This window comes from Ambystoma mexicanum, chromosome 4q (assembly GCF_040938575.1).
Source record: "Ambystoma mexicanum isolate Mex_15411 chromosome 4q, UKY_AmexF1_1, whole genome shotgun sequence".
NCBI classification, from domain to species: Eukaryota; Metazoa; Chordata; class Amphibia; order Caudata; family Ambystomatidae; genus Ambystoma; species Ambystoma mexicanum.
The window spans coordinates 58,435,281-58,452,783 of record NC_090928.1 but is presented as its reverse complement, the minus strand read 5'-3'; the positions used below and the strand labels follow the sequence as shown (position 1 = coordinate 58,452,783).

Genomic DNA, 17,503 nt, shown 5'->3' with positions numbered 1-17,503 from the left:
ACTCCTGCCACTTCCACCTTTCCAACTTGCTCCTCATACTGCACCCGCGATAGGTTCCTCACCACTTTTATTCAGCAAAAGCTCCCCAACCAATTTAACCTTGCTCTGCCTGCCCTTGCAGGAGTTACCCTGTTGGGAAAGCGCCATTCCTGGCGGGTGAGGTTGAGCTGAATTCCTTTTGCTTGATTTTCCAAAACCACTTTGTCTTCATTGCCCCTTCTCTCACTCTTATCCCTTCCTTTCCTTTAAAGGAAGGCTCTATCGCTCCCTATTCCTTGTCATGTTGGCCCAATTCCCCTGACCCCTACTCCTTAGCGGATTGCTTGGGCTTTTTCCTTGCTACAGTCAACCGATACTTTCAAATGGGAGGTTCCCCCATTCCATTGTAATGTCAGGCCCATTTCCCCCTCCGTAATCATCTGCGGATGGGACCTTTCCATTCCTTTAGCCGGCCAAAGCTCTCCCGCCATAGACCCAGCATCCTGCCTCCCTGCCGATGATACTGGGCTGATGGGGTTCTCTTCCCGACCCCCACCATCTGACTTGTCCTTGCTTCCCGTCAGCCACCCTTAGCCCTCCTTCTGGCCTCTCAGTAGCTTCTTATTACAAACCACTCTGCTATCTACCCGATGAACAACGAACACTGTTACCTGTTTCTCGACCCCGGAGGGGTGAAGGCTGCGTTGGCCTTGCTGCCCAGGTCAACTAAAACCCCACTCCCAATGTTTAACGATGTACCCCACTGTATGCCTGATGGTATTGGTAATACCTGACCCATGACCCTGAATCACAACTTCGAAAACCCGGCTCCCTCCTGGGCCAGCCGCCATGCGAAAAGAACCATGTTTGTCAGTGTCCTGTGTGCTTCAGCGCCCCTCCAGTTCCATCCTGTTAGTGGGAACAGGCCAATTTCACTCCATTGCACCCCCACACTGTCCCCGAAGCACGGGGCACCAACACTAAATATCCTCCCACTCTGTTTTAATCTTCTACTCGCGCACACTCTCCAGTAAGCAGAGTCATTTCAAGACTCACATCAGAACTGGCCTTCCTGACAGTTAACTCGTAGCCAGCGTACGGCGTGCCTCCTCTCCTTACACTACTGTACTCAGCGTGGGCCGTGGGTTCTTCCCCAAATGTACCCTCCACCATCTACTTTGCTCAATGGGAAGCGTACCCGATACTGCCCTTAAACTCCGCTATTAAACCCTGCTGCCCGCTTCAGACCCCGTCCTGAAGCATGCGACCCCTTGCGGAATTAATCCCTCACGAAGGTTATTAACATTGCGGCCTTGCCGCCGATCAATTCATTTCCTAGTCTATTCAAACGTGGCATTGCCGCTGGTCCACCCACTTCCCACGGCTGCCCTAGGGGTCCATTGTACTTACGCCCCTTCCGTGTATGAGAGCCCCAACCCTGTTTTAATAGTGCTAACCCCGCAACCCTTTTAAAATTCCGTGCCTCCAGAGGCCGGGCTCACCTGATCTGAGGACACCTCTTTGACCAAAGAACGCGTCCATTAGATGTTCCAAAGAGGCCTTAATCCACACAACTGCCCTCAAAAACTCTGGCGGCCTGGTTGTATTACCTGGCGCACCTACCCCCATAGAAGTACCCTTTGCACGGTCTACGAGGCAATTGTGGCTAAAATAGCCCCCCTGCCGCTTACCATTGTAAGACCCTCTACTGCCATGTTTCCCCTATTAACCGGGTGGCGCTGAGGCCATCACTCACCCAAGGCATACCTAACCCATTATGGGAAACTCGTACGCGCCTCTACCCCAAACGTGCTGAATGACCCCCATAATTTAGCATTTATATAGCGCCACGAACCCTCGGTTATCTGAGCGCTGCTTATTATTACCCACGGTGTGTGGTGCCCATTTATCGACCTCGGAAGGCTGAAAGGTTGAGTTTGGCCCTGCCGGGATTCGAACCCGCGGTAGCAGCTTCTGCACGGAGGGGAGCGCTCTACTCGCTGTGCCACTTGCCCGGCTCTTTGGTAAATACAGCACCGTACTGCCCATGAAGTTTGTAAAGCAGGTGATCATACTTATCCCCGCATTCAGCTCATGCGCCTGTGCGAGAGCCGCCCCAAGTCATGGAAACTCTTAACCCTTGCAGTTCTACACCACTCCTCCAAACTGCCATACCCATATTGTCCATATTGATACTCCTTACAACCTGGTACCTTTCCAAGATACAAATTGAGCTGCACAAATGTCTTTACGTTCACAATTGTTTTTAATTATCTCCCGGTGATCTCCTGGGGTATGAACCTGACGCTGATGCGCCAGGTGCATGCAACCCCATACTTGCGTGCACCTCTACATGTTCCCCTTAAAGAATTACCCTGAGTCATAATCGTGTCAGTTAGTAATCCTCGGTTTGAGCTCCTCCAATAGATCACACTATCTGTGCCCCCAACGCTGTCTCCCAAAGACCTTCCAAAAATTAAAGCCATGCCTAGCCCTTCCCCTGGTCTTCCCAAACCCCTGTGTGTTTGTCTTACGAGTACGTGTTTGCCAACTCAATCGGCACCCCCGCTATGGCCTGGCGACCCCCGTGCACACAGCCATATTACCTCCTAATATTTCGGACGCTTGAGGCATCCCCCACCCGCATCTGGTACACTTTGAAATTACGGGCACCACTGAACCTTGCGCCCAACGGCCCAAAAACAAAAAAGGGGGGGGGGGACCAGGGTGCCGCCTGTGCGGTAACCACACCATTACACACTGCTGAAAGCGGAACACGCTTACTACCTAACATATGGTACCCGCCGTTCTGTACGCAGACATGACCGCATACCTATTCATTTATAACAATACACCGCCGCCTTATGGAAGTGTCCGCCGGACAACGGGAACAATCGTGCCACCCAACATATGTACTGAAGACAACTCCCCAAAAGCTTCCCGGGCCCACTTGACCATCACGACTGCATCGGTGGAGCCGTCCTTGCAATTTTTCCCCTTACAATACTTGCATATGGCAACGTCTTGGTAGCACACGCCTCGCGGCGCTCACCTGCCACATCATCATACACAGCCCTGGGGTAAATCCCCTAAATGCGAATCGGACCTTCGTCGGTGCATAACGTGCCCACTTCACCTGGACAAATTAAACCCTTTTGTCAGTAAGCAAACGTAATACCCTTAGATTGCCAACGCTTGATGAGCGGCGTCAAAATGCCTTCTTTACAAAGTACAGCCACGCTCCCGAAGGCTTCACGGGCACCCTTGGCTGTCCTGGCCAAATCGATGAAGTTGCCTTGCAATGCTTTCCCCCCCTTCACACCTGCACCTAGCCCCCTATTTGCAGCACATGCCTCACGGCCCTCACCTGCCCCCTCTGCATACTCCGCCGTGCCCGGACCACAGGGGAACTCGCCTACCTGTATTTCGGACCCTCCTCTGTCCATAACACGTGCCTGTTTCACTGAACAAAGGAAATTAAAGGGGGGTGTTCACCACAACCTGCTTCCCCCTTCTTCATTGACTTACCATGCGAAATGTTATCTGCACAATGGGCAATCTAATGTTTATATTGTAGTGGACTACCTGCCACTTTGAGCATTTCCGCGCATTACCATGCACCCCAAACCTCTACTAGCTAATCCTCGCTTTCAAAACAGGCACAATGGGGGCAGTATAATAACTGGCAATAAGCCACTGCATGTCGCCACGCCACAATGCGGTATACCCGCCATAGTACAAAAGCAACCGCACACTGGAATCCACAATAGCTCCAATACAGCACAGAACGCCCACAGTGATGCACAGACGCCATGACCTATAATAATGCAAGCAGCACAACAGCTTGTACGCTGAAAAAAACCCATCTCCTGGCTACTACACAAGCCATTACCATCATAATAATCTCGGGGGACGTTGCTACAGCAATTTCCGATGTTTTGTACCACTGTGGAATACAAAGGTTTCAATCCTACCTAATGAAGTGGTATTCGTTATGTGCATTCGGGAAAGGCAATACGTTTAAATCAAGGGTTTGTACTATTTACGCAGCCTACCTGCTCAGTCCTTCCCATTCCCTGCCGCCAATATCCGCCCGTCAGTTTCTGGGCCTCACAAGGCTCCCCCTCCAGACCTCATGTCGACTTTGCCAATGAGAACCTAGCACTCCAGAAGAGTTGCCTCTTGGGACTTGAAGTTTACCCTTTGACAAAGCTTTGCTTTGTTTTGAACCTTGCCCTTGAATGCCGCGAATATGAGGCCAGTGTAACATCGCTTCAGCAAATGGGTTGATTTGCATTCTTCGTCTCTCGTGAGACGTGGCCTGCGCTTATACGATGTTCCTTGACAACCCGCGCTGCCGTCGATCCTTTAGGACCAGCTTCCCTGCGGACCGCTGCTCCCTCCATTACCCACTGGGATGCGCCTTGCTGCCCGCTACCTGCACAAGCCCACTACCCTGACTCCTGTAATCCCGGGCCCCTTTACTCGGATCTTAGCTTCCAACGCGGTTTGCGCTGCAACACTAAGTTCCCTCCACGCTGGAACTACACCTCGGGATACACCGGAACACTCCCTTCCCTCGAACGCATCTTCCCCTTTTCGTGCACCAGGAACCTGAACCAAGAACATCCCGAACATCTTCCAGCACACAAAACGAAATCCTTCTGCCATGGCGAGTCTGCACGGTCCGACTGCAGGAGCGAGATGTTTCTGCAGTCGGCCCTGCTGCTTATAAGGCGGCTCGCCCAACCCCTTCCTTTGTTTAGTCCTTCGCGGGCTTTTGGGTTGTTTTGGCGCCTTGGCGCCGTTCCGCCCCCTGCTCTCCCCTTTCCCAGGGGGAGGGTAACAGGTTGTAGGCGACATGACACAGCAGCGGTTAAAATGCTGCCTCCTCCATTTGTTTTTGTTCTTTTCCGTCGTCAGCGACAGACAGCACGCAGCATGCCCAGGAGGAAAGGCCCACATGGCCAGGAGTGGACTCATGGCATCTTCAGGAAGCAAATTTGGGGGGGCAGAGAAGGGGCCATAGCTCGGGAGGATAGCTCAGGGGCATGTGCTCACCTTGGAAGCAAGATGGCACGGAGCAACACAGGTTCGATCCCCGGATCCGCGGTTAGAAACCTCTGGGTATTAAGCGCGTTATAAATAACCTATCATATCACACACAAAAGATGGGTGGGGGGCCTATAAAAGGGCAATGTGTATACTTTTCCCAAATTGACACGGGCAAAGTAGTCCAAAGTTGCTCAGGGAGGTAAAAATCGTGCATTATACAGCAAGCATTTCTGTTGTATATATCTTGATGTTAACGATATTGTCTCATCTTAGATCGATATTGAAAATATATATTGGTATATCTCCAAAACTCGCTATATCGCCCAGCACCAGTCAAGTTCACTCCTGGTTTCGGGCCTTCATGGGCAATTTGTTCAGATGTTGCCTGTTGTCATTGGCTGGTAATGACCACCTGCCATTTTATGCACTTTGAAATGATAGTGTCTATATTGTATCCCTATTGCATCTGCTGTAGGTGGCCTTTCACAAGTGTGCCATTAATACCTACGGTTCGCAATGCCTTTTTGTACATCTCGCACCTGGCTACAGGTGCATATCTGGAAGGTCTGTGCAGATCGCAATTGGTGCTGTGGGTTCCTTTCTCAGCACTGTCTTTGTGTGGACATTTTATAGTGCAAATGTAGCAAGAGCAGTGAGAATATCCAGACGGCCATGTGAATTGGAGCAACACAGTGTGTGTCAGTGTGTACGCTATAGAAGCAGTGAACCAGTGACAAGATATGATCCTTTAAAGCAGTGTCTTCTGCAGAGATGGAGCCACACTGATGTCTCGAGGGCAGTGTGTCCCTTTCAGGACAGAAGAAAGAAAACATGCTGAGCAAAAATCGCACAAGCACGCAAGTGACGGCTGGGGAAAGGAGGACAGCAGATTAGATCACCGAGCCCCATGCTTCTTTCAGCGAAGCTGGGGGCTTGACCGGGAAACCCTCGTCAGGGGCGAGCTACTTGCCAAGACCCCAATTTGAATTTCAACAATCGGTTGCCGGGCTGTCCCAATTGTTGAAATTCAATTTGTGGACTTTTTCACTGTGCCCTCACTCCCTCGGGTAGGGCTGGACCATGACTGCTGACCCTCAACCCTGTGCCGCTGTCCAGTGTTCACCTTTATGGTGCACTCTTCTTTGCAGTGCCCGGGTCCAGCCCCGACGGCAGCATTGCAGACCTGTGTATAGCACCCCTCTATGTGTGCCGTGTGGGCAGACACAAGGCAGCACTGCAGAGAGAGTAGCCCAGGTAGGGGTAAGGGGAGTATCCAGCATTGCAAGAGTCGGGGTAGGCGATCGACGAAAAAAGTCCCGCTACTTTTCCCTCCAAGATGCAGTGCCCCCCTCTGCCCCAATCTACTTTTTTGGTAACATTTGTGGCAGATGGTATTTTAACACAACAACAATAAAACTCATTACAGATGCAGGAAACTCATCTGTTAGAGATCTGTCCTGGCACTCAGTGGCAAAAAACATGTAGACCTCCTAATTTGCATACGGATTGCCCCAACAGAACGGCCTTCACAGAAAAGGACATTGCAAAGGGCATCATCAGTCTTTGATACTTGGAGGCACAATGACAGTGACTTTAGGATAAGTTGCCATAAGTGAGCCAAGTGGCAAATACTTTTGTGGTTCAAAATACCTAAATGGTACTATAATTAAATATGGAGCAACTCTATGGTCATTTTTTGTTAAACAACAGCATGATATATTAACATAAGATATGAAGTGAATCACTTACAGAGCTGCAGATAAGACACACTGCGATTAAATGATTTGCCCAGGATCACACACTTTGGTTAAATGGTGAAACCGGGATGTGGACAGTTTAAGCAACTGAGCACATCTTCCCAGGTTTAGTTGATTTAGATATTTATTAAGGTTTTTCTTTACATTTCATGTGCTTAAATAATACTTTATTCATAGCAATGCCTTGGAGGCAAACCAGATTACATAATAAACTATCCTTTCATAGTAAACTAACTATCCACTATGGGCCCGATTCATGGAATCGTGTGCATTTTTCCCACATGTCCTGCGTGCTGAGAACAAATCTGTGCTAACTGGTCCGCAGATAAAAATCTGCGTGTGATGCGTATTCATGTAATTCTACGCACATTATACCCCTAATGTGCAAGTCACGGCCAGACGGCCCACACGCAGACACAAAATGGGCAGAAACTGCCACATTTGCACGCACTCCAGACACAAATATCTGCTCCCTGAAATCAGTGCCTGGGGTCCCCCGCAAGCAGGCCTGCACCTCGGGCACCATGCGCAGGGTCCCCCACAACTATCGCTAGCACCCCAACAACATGCACAGCATGTATCATAACTTGTGAAAACCTGCGTGCAAACCCCGTAAACCGTTCCTGCAACCCGATACGCTGTGTACGCACCCCCCAAAGTACGATCGAAACCCTGTCTGCTCGCACGCACCACTCAATCCGACATGCAAATGCACCTCCATATTTGCGCATCCACTGGGTGAGTACTTACGCCTGCTCTCGGCTGGTCTAGAGTTCAAGAGCTGTGCGTGGGTTTTTCACAGGCGGGAGGATGCGCGGCAAATTACATGAATTCACTTTTACATACACTGTTGTAGGCATGCAAGGGACTGCCTGCAGGCCGTCCTTCGGCATTCCCACTTTTGAGCAAATATCGGCCCTCTGCACAGGCCTCGCCCACAACCTGCGTTGAGTCTCACGCAAGGCCCATGATGGCTCGCAAAGGCGTGCTGAGCCCGCACAAACTATACGCAAGTACCACGCATTCAATTCCATGAATTGACAAACGGGGATTCACGCGCGATTTAACATGGAAGTCCCCTTTTTTCCCACGCAGTTTATTCCATGATTCGAGCCCATTTATACATTGTCATAGAAATATGGCTTTCGTTTTATTCTCCCCATCCTGCATACAAGTCATAATAGCATCATGTAGTGCAAGTCCCCTTTTTCCACGCAGTTTATTCCATGAATCGAGCCCATTTATATATTGTCATAGAAATATGGCTTTCGTTTTATTCTCCCCATCCTGCATACAAGTCACAATAGCATCATGTAGATTAATGTGAGCCTAACAAACCCCCCCCTTGAGTTTTAAAGCCATAATCACTATTTCATAAAGCATGCAGCATTATAACCCTTCTCACTTCTGATCACCCCCATTCACATTTCTAAGGGGGCAAAAGCCTCTGCTTATAGTCCCTGCCCCCTTCTATCGAAATGCTCTGTTGACACAGAGCAACGTGGCAGCCCTTCTGCTGCGCGGAGCTCCTTGGGAAATTATCCTGGCAGCGGGACACCTCTCCCGTTCAGAAAGGGTCAAGTGTCCTGTTGCCAGGACAATGAGCGTGCTGAGCAGGAATTGCTCAGCACACATATTGTCCTGCTAGCGGGACACCTTTCCCGTTGGGCACCCTCATTGAGGTGTCTAATGGGAGAGGTGTCCCACTGACAAAAGAGCCTCTGGGGTGCAGCTTGCCCTCCTGCTCAGTATGCCACATTAGGGGGGGGGCCCAAAAGCAGGCACACAATTTTGGAGGAGGGGCCCAGACCCCCCCTGGCCCGACCATAGCGACGCCATTGGGTGGACTGGCCTATAGGGAGATTTCCTACTAGGCCTCTGCACCAAGGACCTCTTTCGTGTCCTAAATGTTCTCATGGGAAAAATATTGGGCTTGCTGAAAATGTGTAATATGGGGCCACTTTGAAAATGATATCGAGGTCCTCTTTTGGTTCCCAGTCCACCCCTGCACATGGCAGGTGGTGGCATAGTGTGTGTTTAAAGCACTCCAGCTTCTCTTTTGAGAAAGTCAGCCCCATCTTAACTTCTTTTGTGTTTCTTGCTCTTACAGATCAAAGTGTCTGTGTCATCGGGCGGTGACTGCATCCGCACCTACCGGCCCGACATCAAGAAAGGCAGCTACAACACCATTATCCTCAACGTGAAGACCTCTGTCACAGACAACCTGCTTTTCTACCTTGGAAGTGCAAAATATGTAAGTCGAGTTCATCTGAAAAAGTCTCACTACACGCAGAATCATTATTGCATCTAAATCATCATCAAGCGTTTTAATGTATCACCATTGTTGCTATAGCGTGATTGTATGTTCCATTATGTATTTATTTACTTTGAAGCTTGTATAGCGCGCCAAGCCCGAACGCATCTGGGCGCTTTCTTAAGAATGGAAAGTTACAGCTGTTACATAGAGCATGTATAAGAAAGACATGCAGCAAGGTAATGACATTAAAGGTAGATAAAGTGCACAGTAAAATACAGTACATGCAATATTAAGGGAGGAGCACGAGGAGGTGATGGCGAGATGGGCAAGTTGGGTACTTAATTACTCAGGCTTTGAGTGAAGAGTTGCGTTTTGAGTTGTTTCCGGAATAACCAGAATGATTCTTGAGCTCTGAGTGGGAGCGGCACAGAGTTCCAGAGTTTGCTGGCAATCGTGGGGAAGCTACTAACACCTGCATTTTGAACCGAGGAGTGGCGAGGCGGTGTTGATAGGAATGGCGAGGCAGTGTTGATAGGCTACTCTGGTAGGTCTGAAGCATTGTCAAGGTGATATTGTCAGACAGGTAGGCGGGGGCCATTTGGTAAAGACATTTGTGGGTTAAGGTGAGTGATTTGAACATGACATGTTTGTGTACTGGCAGCAAGTGTTGCTGATGTCTAATGGCTGATATGTGTGCTGATCTGGGGAGGTTGAGCGCGGCTCTGAGGGTGTTATTTTGAAGGACCTGTAGCTTCCAGATATTCTGTATTTTGGTGCAGGCATATGAGGCATTACAGTAATCAATGCGGGTACGGATTAAGGCTCTGGCTAGAGTCAGACAGCTGTCCTGTGTGAGACATTTTCTGCAAGCACTGATGAGTTTACATGTGTATGATTTAGATGAAGCAGTGGCATTTACTTGTTTATGTAAATTGAGTGAGGAGTCTAAGTGAAAGCCAAGAGTTTTTACCTTTTTTGTAACTCTTATGGTGTTACCATCAATGATGAAGGACTTGAAGAGGTCATTTACTTTGGCGATTCTGTGTTGAGAGCCAATGATGAGCAGCTCGGTCTTATCATCGTTTAAGCATAGCCCATGCTGCGCCATCCAGGCTTGGATGGTGAGGTAAATGGCGTTGAGGCTGGCTCTGTCGGAGGCGTGGTCCCCAGATATTGGGATGAGGATCTGGGTGTCATTAGTGTAGATGACACCCAGGTCATTGAGATGATCAAAGAGCGGCTATATGAAAATATTGCACAAAGTGGGGGCCACACACGAGCCTTGTGGTACTCCACATGTGACTAAGGGGGGGCTCTTCGGCTTTAGGGGAGAAGACTTTCATAGTTCTGTCGCTGAGGAAGGATTTTATCCATTGTGTGACATTAGAGGAGAGGTTTGCTGCTGAGGTTAGGTGTTTACACTGGATATTGTGATCCACCAGATCGAATGCAGCAGAGAGGTCTAGGAGCAGTAGCACAGCTAGTTTCCCTTTGTCCCTCAGGTTGTCCATTTGGATTTTTAAATCCAGTAGTGCCGTTTCCATCCCGTGTCTCGGGTGGAATCCATACTGTTATTAGCTTCCAGATTTTTCTGAATTTGCAAGTATGCTACTCTATCAAGAATTTTCAGGAGAAACGGTACAGTTGTTATTGGGCGGTAGTTCATCGGAATGTTAGGGTCAAGGGTCGGCTTTTTTAGGAGGGGTAATACCCAGGCATTTTTTAGGTCTGTGGGGATGCAGTTGTTTTTAAATGAGGCATTAATAAGATTGGTGATGAAGGGGGCGAGTTGGGGTGAGCAGTTTTTAATGAATGTAGGTGGGCATGGGTCACCTTGGCACTGTGCGGGCTTTAGGCTTAGGATGATTTTCAGGACTTCTGGGGTGGTGACTTCTGTGAATTCGAATTGGGAGAGCTCCTTGAGGTTGGTGGCGGACTCGGATGGGAGTGGTGGTTTGTCTAGTTTGGCTAGGTTGTTCTTTTTAGCTTCAATTGTAGATTGGAGATGAGTGGTTTTGTTTTGGAGAGCATTTTGGGTGTTCTGACACCAGTTTGCATCTTTGTTATAGCTTTCTGGTGTTGGGATAGGGTTTTCTAGTTCTCTCAGGATTAAGAACAGTTCCTTGGTATTGGAGCTAGCTTTGGATATTCTGTCATTGTAGAGTTTGCCTTTGGTAAGGGGTACTTGTTGTTTGTATTCCCTGAAGGCCATGTCAAAGATAGTTTTGTTTGTTGTTGTGGGCAATTTTTTACAGAGTGATACTGCCTTTCTTTTAGTCATTCTTAGAGCTTTTAGCTCAGGGGTGAACCAGCCATTGAGGTGGGCCAGTTGTTTGGCTTTGTGTTGCGCGAGTGGGGATATTTTGTTTATAGCTGCCAAGATTGTGTCATTGTAGAGTCTGGTCATAGTAGTGGGATCGGCATTGTCACTGGTTGGTATTGCGAGGACAGGTTGCATTAGCGGGAGTAAGTTGTTGGCTGTGATATTCTTTTTGGTTCTCTATGGTGCCTCTGGGGCTAGAATGGGGAATATGAATAGGCTGATCATAGTATTGATATTGAAAGTGATGAGGTGGTGATCAGACCAAGTACAGGGAGAGTTCCATGTGATGGTGGCCATGCTGCAAGTCAGTCGAGTATGCAACCTTTCACATGTGTGGTGTTCAGAATCTTGTGTGCAAAACCGAGTGCTGGCATCGTGTTAGCCGGGGATAGAGCATTGTTATCGAGCGGGTCATTTAGACCTAGATTGAAATCACACAAAAATGATTTTTCGTGATGTCGGTTTGGCATTAGAGGAGATGATTTGTGTGACCTCATTCTCAAAGGTGTGTACACGCCCTGGGGGTCTGTAGATGAGGTGAACGTTTAATGTGGCTGTTGCTGAGAGAGACAATTTAACTGATAGAAATTTGCAGGAGGTCTGGGGAGTTCAAGGCACCTCTCTTATGTTCTTAGATGTTTTAGCTATGATGGCCACTCCTCCACCTTTGGCATTGGGTCTGTCCCTCCTGCATATGGAGTAACTGTCTGGAACAGCAAGTGACAGAGCTGGGCCCGATAGGTCTTTGAGACAGGATTCTGTTATAGCTATAAAGTCTAGATTGTGTGACGGGATGGTGTCTGCGATGTCAAGTGCGTGGGCAGGAAGTGATCTGTTGTTGATGAGGGATCCTATAAAAGTGAGGTTGGGTGTGTTGGTGCGTGCCATGCGAGTGTGAGGAATGAGTTTCTATGTCGGATGGTGGGGGCAGTGGTGCCCGATGTCTCTAGTTGAGTAGGTTCTGAGTGCAAGGTTGGTGTTTCTTAATACAAGGGGGCGCGGGCAGCTGTGTGTTAGGTTGAACCCGTGAAGAGATGCCCTAGTTTCCAGGATGTGCTTGTTTTGAGCCACTAGTGGGTTGTGGGTCACCTGGGGGGACGTGTAGTTGTGGTTGGTCATTGCCATAGGGGGAAGGAAGGCCTAGATGGGGTTGACCTTGGGAGTGTGCAGGATCATGTCTATAGTCTGGGAAGGCCTGATGTAGGATAAGGTCAGGCAGTGACTTGCGTAAATCAAATTTTTGATAAAGGCAGAGGACATGGTGATCGGTGGGGTAGATGGGCAGGGAGGTAGAGTGCCTACTTCAGTTCAGGGGAGTCTGTCGGTCACAGTGCGGCGTGCCGTGATTCACTTAGGGGCGAGTTAAGTGCAGCCCACCGAATTTCACTTTGAGAGCAAGTTAGTGGAAGTACAGTGTGGCGTGCCAAGAACAGATTCAAGCAGGTTATCAAAAACATAGATAAGTGCACATTGAAAGTCTCACCAAGCGGTGTGTCGTCAAGCAGGTTGGTGCAGAAGGAGTGGATTACGCTCTGTATCAGTGCAAGCAGTAGTGGGTGTGTGAGTGCCAGGTTTGGCTCCAGTGTATACCTAGAGTTTAAGATGAACAGGGGGTTTCGACAGGGTCGTGGTTGAAGGCTCACAGCTGTGCACATGAGCACGGTCAGAGGGCTTGGAGTGACCGGGAGATAAGGGTTTGAAGGGGTAGAAGGGCGTTGATTCTGGAATTTCGGCGGCAGGCACTTGTCGCTCGGACGGTTCGGTCAGGCTCAGTCAGGTGCCTTAGTGTGTGCCTTGGGTGTGGGCCATCTTCACAAAAAACAGATTTACTCTCTATTATAAGGCCAGTGGAATAAGTGTGCATTATGCAAATTGCGCATTGAGAGCTGGCTACAAGAATGGTTTACACACTTCAATCAGTAACCAAGTTATTTTTATGTGTATTCTTATGGTGTTCCTAAAGAGCACTGTTCACCCAACCATATGACATGGGCATCATTGACTGTCATGCTTCACAGATACAGAGGATGCGGTGAAAACAATAAGCAAACATCAGAATGGGCCACAGGCAGTGTGTTGTAAAGCGTCCATTCCCAAGAGGGCAGGTGCCACAGGTAGAAAAGAAAACATCTTTGTTCACTTAGTTGCAGATGACAGGTAAGTCAAGTCAGGCCGCGGCAGATACACAGTAGGAAGAGACATCCACAGCATAGCCTTTCACTCAAACAGCCTCTCTTCAAGTGGCATACATAGAATACTCAGCAGTCCAACACACAGCATTCCACACTCATAACTCTCAAGACACCATGCATGCAGTGAAGACTGAGTAGATAGAAAGAACATCACAACATATCTCCCCCATTCCCTTATGGAACATCAGAAAGGGAAATGCCAAAAAAGGTCTCGCGAAACAGAGAGGCAGAATGGTGTAAAAAAATCAACCCCACGAATACCAGTCAACCATCAACCCAACTCAACCCCTCCACATGATCCAAGTAGGTACCTAATCTACCTCCACAAGTGTGTTGAACGCTCACACCACATGCTCCAAGGGGTTCAACCATCACAAGGAAGTACGCTTCATGACGAGTGTCACACAACCACTGATTGCGACCCTCATAACGTCCTCATGAATCACACAGAGCTCTAACCCTACACAAACTAAGGGCAAACTTCACACCCTGCCACCCCCCATGCCCACAATCCTTTATAAGAGACGTGGGGGGGCACAATCAGACCAAAAAAAGGATATCACTTCAAACCAATGTTCACTCAGTCATTCAAGGCAACCACTTTCTGCCAATTAACCAACCCAACAGACAGCAAATTACAAATACAACAGCAACCACAAAACATCTTACCCCACACGAGTGCCAGCCACCTGCAGCAGGGATAATAATAATTTAGCATTTATATAGCACTACAAACCCTGGGGTATCTGAGCGGTGCTTATTATTACCCACAGTGTGTGGTGCTCATTTATCAACCTCGGAAGGATGAAAGGCTGAGTTTGGCCCTGCTGGGATTCAAACTTGAATTGGTGCGCTCAGCATGGATGTCAAAGCAAGCGATCTACTTGCTGTGCTATCTGACCAGCAGATGCCTAAATTAACTCAATAAAGGGCACACCACAGCTCAACCTATCCAGCACCGCAAGCACATGGCCCCCACATGACCTAGTCACCAGGCGCAACTCCCCCTGAAGAAGGTGGAGCCAATACAATGTCCAACACCACACGAAATCAGAAAAGTATCACAAAGGTGGCAGCATGAGTAGCACAGAGCCCCAAATAACACATCTCATCACTTGCTTGCTGACTTGCTTTTCTGTCATGTGTAATGGACCCAGAACCACTTAGCTTGTTACACGGACCAAATGTTCTTGGACTCAGGGAGGCAATGATGCACACTTACATCTTGTATGAACAAAAAGGGCATGTAAAGAGCTGATTATATTCCAATTATTGGTCTAAGCATACGAATGACTCTTGATACATGGTTATACATGGACACACACACAAGAATAGCTACAAACAAAAACTGCTTTACCGTTAGTGCAGCTGACGGAGAAAACTTCATCTCGGCCACTACAACACTAGCCAGTCCCAAAACAGGTAGGCAGAGAGATCACGCATGCTAACAGGGTCTAGAGCGGAGCGTCCTCCCTCTCAGCAAGACTACATCACCCGAGGTGACAACTCTCTCTCTACCACCAGGATACCTCTTCTATTATGGGGAAAAAATCTCTGCCCACATCAGGTTGCCAACTGTCCCCAGCCGAAGGACAGACAGCAAGCTTGGGGAGCAGAGCGGAAAAATCCAGTTAGTAGTGGAAAACCCCCAGTTCTTCTCCCGCGTTTTCTTTCCCAGCACCCCTTATTATTGCACCTGCACAACTCTGACTCCCCTTTTAGCTCGTCCTTTATTTGAACAATACATCAGTTATCGTCCATAGTGAGCTCATCTGCTTCAAAATGTAATATCATAGCCGTGGCAGGATTCATGCCTGCTAACTGAGCCCACAGAAACATAGATTTTCATTGCGGTTTGAAAGTGATTGTCCAAAATGGCCGCACACCGGCGCCATGTTTTTTAGCTAATTTCCTCACACGCATTACACTTGCAAACTACTTGTATCATTAACAAGCCTTGAGTCTCCTGGATCGCAGGCATTCTCGAACTCATGCGCGCACACATGAGACATCGGATCAGGTGCTGGCTGCACAGTTTGTGGGGGACTTAACGAAGATCCAGCATAGGAGCAGTTTTTGGAGCTTGCTGATGCTGTGCCCCAGCCCACTTAAAGCCCTGGCCACACAGCAAATGGTGAGGGATCATATTAGGAAACAGTTCAGGCATCAAAAAACAGTCTGTGGTTGAAATAAGAATGACTAATGTCATAGTGAGCCACAGAGAAACATAAAACCATATCTGTGGGCACATGTCAGGATGAGAACCAGCCAACGGGGCCCTCTAGGGGGTAACAAAAAATTAATGTAGGAGTAAAGCATCAATATTAGCATGCATTTTCTTGGCCATACATTAACATTTGGAAGTTTCCGGGGCATTTTTTTATGTTCTTAGTGGTTTTGTATCATAGATGGAAGGTGCATGCACATTTCTCCACATCAGGTTGAAAGTACAAACCAGCATACTTCTCAACTCACCCACCATGGGATCATCTTACTCACCCACCAAACCCTTTACTCATCAATACAGTTCGATGGGCTCGCACTCACCAAAAATGGAACCGTCCCTTTCGACTTAACCTGGACACTGAGAAGGTTGAGAGGTATGGCAAATAGGCCACTTTAACAGTGTCATGAGGAACAACCAGAACCATCAGTTTCAGGATGGTGGACCTAGTCCTGAACCAGGTGTGGTCTAAATAAAGATACGCAATGTGTCTCATTACAAGTGTGGCAGTCTGGTAAAAATGCAGGTAATTCCGGTTCCGCCATTTTTACTGGACCGGCACACTGCCGGGAATTCAGGGCCCTACCGGCAAACAAATGCCTGATTTACTAACGGTGCCAGTGATTCAGTATATCCCATCCCATAAAGTCCTATGGTACTCCATGGCAATGGGAACCGGCACTCCGCCGTCCGATATCGTGGTAAGTGCAGTTTTTGGGAATCCTGCCTGTAATACCGGCAAACTAAGCATAGAGCGAGCATTATGTGATGTGTTCTTTACTTTGATAACATTCCTCAGTGCGTTTCTTTCTCTTCATGCTTAAATATTTTACATTGAAAGTCAAATGTTTATTTATTTATTTGATTAGTTTAGATAGTTACTTATCTGGATACAGAGGAAGTTGCAAAGCAAATAGGGTTAGTTACAACATTTGCTGTCATGCACCCAATACAGTTCAAAGGGAATAATAGTTAGAGTATCGCTACAACATTAGAATTTGTTGACTAGCCAAGTTTTGATAAGCTTCTTGAAGCGGTGGTGGGAGATCTCATTTCTGATATACAGGGCGAGGGAGTTCCATATCTTAGGTGCCGAAACTGGGAAGCTGGCACCACCTGCCCTGGTGTTCTTAAATCTTGGATTAAGAGGTGAGTATTAGAACCCGGTATAATTGACCTTTTTTGGGTGATACTGTTATTGAGATTGGTGGGGGCATCCGTGGTGATATTTATGCGTGATAATGAGGTATTTAAAAAATATTCTCGTTTGTACGGGTAGCCAGTGTACTTCTTTCCTAATGTGAGAAATATGGTTGGGATATGTTGTGCGGGATATAGGTCATGTGTGGATTTGAAGCCTTAATCAAAGCCGCTAGGCATTTTGGGCGCAAAGTGGCGTTATTGCTGTTAGTGAACTGACTGAAGAGGAGCTACATATGGGGGCTGATTGCATAAGGAATGTTGTGCTGGGTTGCCCTCTGCAGGTGAAGCGTCCGGAGACTGCATTCAACAAAGGCTGAGGGACAGGGGTGGGAGTTTTGTGCCTGTACGTCGTGCAGTGCGGCAGAATGCAAGTGCTTTCCAACACTCGGTGTCTCTCTTGCTCCTTGAAGAACAACATTCATTCCTGGAATGCAGATCCTTATATCACACCTCCCTTCAGCAGTCTGTGTTCTTTGCATTTCCAATACCGAAAACATACCTTCACCACACAAA

General features: G+C 48.1%; 1 protein-coding gene across 7 annotated transcripts in view; it reads left to right on the top strand.

The window, feature by feature from the left end:
* The window catches only part of LAMA2 (laminin subunit alpha 2), a 3,027,572-nt gene that overhangs the window by 2,621,966 nt on the left and 388,103 nt on the right, over nucleotides 1-17,503 (top strand). For all 7 annotated transcript variants that reach the window (XM_069607473.1, XM_069607470.1, XM_069607476.1 and 4 more), the window contains one exon: nucleotides 8,902-9,045. In XM_069607473.1, coding sequence (XP_069463574.1) covers nucleotides 8,902-9,045 — 144 coding nt within the window. The remainder of the gene's footprint in view (nucleotides 1-8,901; nucleotides 9,046-17,503) is intronic.